The sequence below is a fragment of the Micromesistius poutassou genome (assembly GCF_964030765.1).
Source record: "Micromesistius poutassou genome assembly, contig: SCAFFOLD_5624, whole genome shotgun sequence".
In the NCBI taxonomy this organism is placed as follows: domain Eukaryota; kingdom Metazoa; phylum Chordata; class Actinopteri; order Gadiformes; family Gadidae; genus Micromesistius; species Micromesistius poutassou.
The window spans coordinates 5,001-11,636 of NW_028180637.1; the positions used below are offsets into that span (position 1 = coordinate 5,001).

The following is a 6,636-nucleotide window of genomic DNA, read 5'->3' on the forward strand; positions in this document are numbered from 1 at the left end:
TTTAGATACAACATGATGTAACTTGATGTTACTTCAATAAATGTGGAGATGTTAAGCTTGGCGTATTTCGTTAGCGTTGTGTTGGGGCGATGGGGGCAGGTGGGGCTTGAACATTCCCCCTTGTCCAAAGTGGGGGGTGACCGAAAAAGTTTGAGAACCACTGCACTAGTGGAAGGACGTAGCACTGGTGAAAGGACGTAGCACTGGTGAAAGGACGTAGCACTGGTGAAAGGACGTAGCCGTAGTGAAAGGACGTAGCCGTAGTGAAAGGACGTAGCTTCAGCTTCAGGGGCGTAGTGAACTCAGGAGCACAGAGCGGCTCGTTCAGCGGTGAGGTGCCTTGCTCAGGGGCCCAGGGGCCCAGGGGCCCAGCGCTGTCCTGTGGTTTGTCTCCTGTCGCCAGGCGTCTTGCGGAGGAGAAGTACCGCGAGGTGAGCGCCCGGCGGCGGGAGCTGAGGACCCGGCACTTCGAGACCCTCAGCGTGGACGTCCTCAGCTCGGAGACCCTCAGCGTGGACGTCCTCAGCTCGGAGACCCTCGGCGTGGACGTCCTCAGCTCGGAGACCCTCGGCGTGGACGTCCTCAGCTCGGAGACCCTCAGGGAGGGGACCCTCGGCGTGGACGTCCTCAGCTCGGAGACCCTCAGGGAGGGGACCCTCAGTGTGGAGACCCTTAGTGTGGAGACCCTCCGGGAGGGGACCCTCAGCGTGAGTCTTGATGAACTTTTCCTCCTAATTAAGCAGCGCTTTGTTCTGCGTTCCCGCGCTACTGCTCATCTTTTATGGATTCAGATTTAATTTGCTCTTTTATGGACTAATGAGCTTTTCTCCGACGTTTCCCCCCCCCCCCCCCCCCGACATCCATTGTGGAGACTGGAGAGTGAAGTTTTGTGTTATAATTTATTCCGCACTTGATTCATCCCTCCAAACGTTCCAAAACGACCAATAGGAGAGCACGGACGGAACTCGGCAGCCGTCCCGACACGGCCCAAACACGGCTGAGGAAGCCCCACCCCCGGGAGGACGGGAGCCAATGAGGGAGCAGCGCGCCGCGGTGCCGCCGCCCCCAGCGGAGCGGGGCCCCCCCGGTGAGCCTGACACCTCCGCTGGCTGATCAGCACGCAGGGCCAAGACCACGAGCACCGGGTCGCCTGGAGGGAGGGCTGGGTTCACGTGTAGCCTGTTAGCTTCACATGTGGCCTGTTAGCTTCAGATGTGGCCTGTTAGCTTCACGTGTAGCCTGTTAGCTTCACGTGTAGCCTGTTAGCTTCACGTGTAGCCTGTTAGCTTCACGTGTGGCCTGTTAGCTTCACGTGTAGCCTGTTAGCTTCACGTGTGGCCTGTTAGGTTCACGTGTAGCCTGTTAGGTTCACGTGTAGCCTGTTAGCTTCACGTGTAGCCTGTTAGCTTCACGTGTAGCCTGTTAGCTTCACGTGTGGCCTGTTAGGTTCACGTGTAGCCTGTTAGCTTCACGTGTAGCCTGTTAGCTTCACGTGTAGCCTGTTAGCTTCACGTGTAGCCTGTTAGCTTCACGTGTGGCCTGTTAGGTTCACGTGTAGCCTGTTAGCTTCACGTGTAGCCTGTTAGCTTCACGTGTAGCCTGTTAGCTTCACGTGTGGCCTGTTAGCTTCACGTGTAGCCTGTTAGCTTCACGTGTGGCCTGTTAGCTTCACGTGTGGCCTGTTAGCTTCACGTGTAGCCTGTTAGCTTCACGTGTGGCCTGTTAGGTTCACGTGTAGCCTGTTAGCTTCACGTGTAGCCTGTTAGCTTCACGTGTAGCCTGTTAGCTTCACGTGTGGCCTGTTAGGTTCACGTGTAGCCTGTTAGCTTCACGTGTAGCCTGTTAGCTTCACGTGTAGCCTGTTAGCTTCACGTGTGGCCTGTTAGGTTCACGTGTAGCCTGTTAGCTTCACGTGTAGCCTGTTAGCTTCACGTGTGGCCTGTTAGCTTCACGTGTAGCCTGTTAGCTTCACGTGTGGCCTGTTAGCTTCACGTGTAGCCTGTTAGCTTCACGTGTGGCCTGTTAGCTTCACGTGTAGCCTGTTAGCTTCACGTGTAGCCTGTTAGCTTCACGTGTGGCCTGTTAGCTTCACGTGTAGCCTGTTAGCTTCAGGTGTGGCCTGTTAGCTTCACGTGTAGCCTGTTAGCTTCACATGTAGCCTGTTAGCTTCACGTGTAGCCTGTTAGCTTCAGATGTAGCCTGTAGTCTCCAACAGGACAGTAAAACGTTACAGCTTTGGTCTTTACTGAGGAGTAAAGACCGGCTCGTTACTGTTCACATCAGGCTGAACCCAGGATTATCCTGGATTAACCAGAATTAACTAGGACCAACCCAGGAGTATCCTGGATTAACCAGAGTTAACTAGGACCAACCCAGGAGTATCCTGGATTAACCAGAGTTAACTAGGACCAACCCAGGAGTATCCTGGATTAACCAGAGTTAACTAGGACCAACCCAGGAGTATCCTGGATTAACCAGAGTTAACCAGAATTAACTCGGATTAACAACAGGATTATGCTGCCCGACAGTCTGGGCACGCCTGGGCTGGAGCTAATGAGAGGGGATCAGGGGACGGTGAGTGTTGACCAAAGGTCACGCTGTTCCTCTCGGTTTAGATCCCCTCTAATGAGCTTCCAGGGACACACTGTTCCTCTGAGGATCAGAACAGATTACACCTAACCTAGGCCTGGGCGATATGGAGGAAAGACATATCACAATATAACTCGATCATATTGATCGATATCGATAACTATTGATCGTTTTGATGACCTAAAAAGACTAGGAATCACCATGCTGGTTTCAAACACTTCTGTTAGACACTTAATACGACCTTCCACTGTTCTTCATTGATAAATACTCCAATGTCGATACAACAATGAAAAACACTCAAATATTGTAAATAAGTATGGAACTGTGTTTGTGTAACAAACCCAGCTGCTAGATTTGGTGGTCCAGTCTCCAGTCTCGATATATATTGAACATGTTTTATGTTGATATTGATCAAAAGTCTATCACAATCCGATCATTTCTTGTTTTATTGCCCAGGCCTAACCAAACCTCAATGTCTCATTTATACTGTACACCAACTGCGCTCAATGCTGATGGATTGCTTTTAAACGATCACGTTACATCCAAATGGTAATTGACAACATGTCCAAAAAGCGGATCACTTTTTGAGATTGAATCACCAAGTCAGAGTAGGCGGAGCATAACGGTCCGACCAATTGTGACAGCGGAAGAGCTCCATGCTAAGGGAAATCCATCCTTCTCTAGTGATTAGATCCTGCATGTGCGTTGCATGTAGCCTGGAAATCCATACCCACATCTAGAGAGCTGTGGGGTCCGGCAACGAGTAATGAAAACGGCCCGACTCGAGGGGCGGAACCAAGCATGCATTTGCAAATATCACTGCACGCAATTGGATAACGCTACGACCAATCAGAAGAATACAAGGGGGTGACGTATCCAGACCAGCGGAGCTAACCCAACGCTTTTGGCCCCGCCTCTATCAGATACACCGATGTGATTGGTTAATGTTCGGATCCAGGGGCATCGGGGAGTGAGCATACTGCTCGTTCCCAAATTCAAATTGTGCTCTCAGAAGAACTCTGGATCTCCAGGGTGCGTTGCACGCGCTCTGAAGCGGCGAAACGCGCTCTGAATGGCGTCTTTGTTGTCATGGCGTTTGAACCGTCGGCCCTTGGAGCCCGAACCTCCAGCCTGACCTCTGACCTGTCCTGGAAGATTTGGGGATTTCATCTTCAGCACTTGGTGGCACTTCGACTGGTTTACAAGATGAGTCTTGAAAAGGGTTGTGAAACATCGTCTTTAACACGCTTAAGTTGATTATCTTTATTACTCCGGATTCTGGAGTTGGCTTTGAATGACTGATGGGGATGTTGGGTTGAACAAAACCAGACCTGTCCATGACCAGGGACAATATTCCACAAACCAGAAGAAACATTTGATTTGGGTCTTTCAAAGTCCAACGTTCAATCAGTTGTGAGGATGACTCCTCAAGAAATGTCAGAATAATCAACCATTAAACTAACAACGGTTGGGTGTGTGTGTGTGTGTGTGTGTGTGTGTGTGTGTGTGTGTGTGTGTGTGTGTGTGTGTGTGTGTGTGTGTGTGTGTGTGTGTGTGTGTGTGTGTGTGTGTGTGTGTGTGTGCTATATTATATATAGAGAACTATATTTACCGGAAACAAACAAAATCAATTCAAGATAAGTAGACACAAACAATATCATAAAGGAAGTTTAACATCAACACCAGTTCAAACTGGTGTTGCAAATACAAAGGAAATATATATATAATATGTGTTTTCTTTTACCTTGAAAAGCAGGTTCCTTTAATAGAAAATCATTCGTATTCACTAGAGTCAGGAAGTGTGCTATGTTCCCCAGTGATTACATGGACCAATCAGAGCCCAGCGAGAGGCCCCAGCCTGACGGTCTCTTCTGGAGTCCACTGAGTACACGACAGTGTGACGCAACAATACACCGAGTGTGGAGGCAGTCCTGCAGTGAAGGCCGCGTCCTCGTGGCTCGGGAGAACCATCGGTTCAATAATCAGTGCAGAGAAACCCACCCTGAAGGAACGCATGCTAGGAGAACGCATGCTAGGAGAACGCATGCTAGGAGAACCCATGCCAGGAGAACGCATGCCAGGAGAACGCATGCCAGGAGAACGCATGCTAGGAGAACGCATGCTAGGAGAACGCATGCCAGGAGAACGCATGCCAGGAGAACGCATGCTAGGAGAACGCATGCTAGGAGAACGCATGCTAGGAGAAGCACGCCATGCTCGCCCCCTCCGGTTCTCACGCTAAGGGACCCCAGAGAAGATCTCTTCCTCTGGGTTCCGTAGCGTTCCTGTGTTCCTGGTTCTGTCCGGGGGAGCTGAGCGAGGGCTCAGGGTTCCGCGCGTGGTTCCACCGTGTCTGCGTGGTGGTGGTGGTGGTGGTGGTGGTGGGGTTGAAGTGAGAGAGGTCCTCCAGACGAGGGAGGGGTTCTGTCCGGCGTACGGTTGCTCCACACAGCTAGGGGCCGCGCGGTGCCACAGATAGAACCACAGATCTGGGATGGGGGACACTGGCGGAGAGATGGGATTGGAGGAATGTCTGGTTTTACGTCTGGACCAATCACAGAACACAGAAGGAGAGCGAGGGAGACAGAGAAGGAGAGAGGGTGAAAAACAAGCAAAGAGAAGCGAGCGAGTGACGAGTGAGAGCGAGGGAGAGCCAGGGAGAGCGATTATCAAACAAACACATTCCGGCTCAGGGCATGTTTTGTTTGTCTGTGTCAGTTTGCTAATTTGGGTAATTATTTCTTAAAGCGCGTCAGTTTGGCGGGGTTTGAATCCAGTCGTCTTTTATCAGTGACTGGAGCCGGATCGTGTGTCTCCATGCATGAAATAATCCTAATTAACCCGATTATACCCCGCCCTCCCCTAAAACCGTCTGAAGAGAAATGGAGCAATCAGTCCCTAAATTGTGGTTGTCTCAATCAATTATACAGACGGAGTATACACAGAGTATACAAAATGCTCAGGAACAGCAGAACAAGACTCATACGCTGAGCAGAACAACACAACAAGTGAATCATCGTCTCCATTATTACCTCCTCTCTTCCTGGGCTCTGGAAATAACCAGTTAACAAGTGCGTGAGTGTTTCTTTGAGAAAGCGTGAGACAGACTTGTGAATTGACCCGTTGACCCGTTGATCGCTCCGTTCCCGTGGAGGAGATGTTTAGGTTTCTAGAGCTGGAGGCTGCAGCGTGTGCTGAGAACCAGTCTGTGAACCAGTCTGTGAACCAGTACAGGAACCATTCTGTGAACCATTCTGTGAACCATTCTGTGAACCATTCTGTGAACCATTCTGTGAACCATTCTGTGAACCAGTGTGTGAACCAGTTTGTGAACCAGTTTGTGAAGCAGTCTGTGTACCATTCTGTGAACCAGTGTGTGAACCAGTACCATGAGCCGACACCCCCACAGTTGGCCTTTTGTCCTGTGGGCGAGGAGCAGACTGTGGTGAGGTCTCCTGTGAGTCACCTGGGCTCGGTTACAGGCCCCCGTCCAAACGGTGCCGATTTTTTGGTGAAAACGCAAAAGTCTCGTGCGTTTGGGCCGACCGTCCGGACGGATCAGAGGGTGGATAAGATAAAAAGATAAGGACCTGTGTGTTTTCGTGTTCGGATTCGCGTGGACGCCTGAAACGCAAGCGATGACGTCTTCGCCCCCCCCAACCAGCTGGGGGGCGTTAGAGTTGCGTTGAATTTATTATTATTTTTTTTTATTTGCATTATTTTAGTAGCTTTAAATACAGCCCCTTGGTGAATTTAAGTACTAAATGTACATTAAAAAGTATTTCGCTCAATCTAAAAGGTTTAACAACTGCTTCTCCTCCTCGACTGTATGTTTGTATGCAGCGCGCAGGCAAAGTAACATCATATATATTATGTGTGTGTGTGTGTGTGCAGGTGCGTCATTTCCACCGGGGACGCCGGGGACACGTCCCCATCCATCACTATTTCTAATTTTAATTTTGTCCCCACCACTTTTAAAAATGTGCAAACCAATTGATCGTTCGCGCTGTCCAATCACAAGAGTGGTAAGCTTGCATTTCGCTATGG

The 6,636-nt window shown here is 50.2% G+C and overlaps 1 protein-coding gene across 1 annotated transcript in view; it reads left to right on the plus strand.

The window, feature by feature from the left end:
• Positions 1-6,034, plus strand: part of LOC311370633 (uncharacterized protein) — a gene marked incomplete at its 3' end in the record, with an annotated part of 10,935 nt that extends 4,901 nt beyond the window's left edge. Inside the window, exons 3-6 of the mRNA XM_084488976.1 lie at positions 404-749; positions 949-1,087; positions 4,870-4,970; positions 5,903-6,034. Of these exons, the coding sequence (XP_084345102.1) occupies positions 404-749; positions 949-1,087; positions 4,870-4,970; positions 5,903-6,034 (718 nt within the window). The remainder of the gene's footprint in view (positions 1-403; positions 750-948; positions 1,088-4,869; positions 4,971-5,902) is intronic.
• Positions 6,035-6,636: the final 602 nt, after the last annotated feature.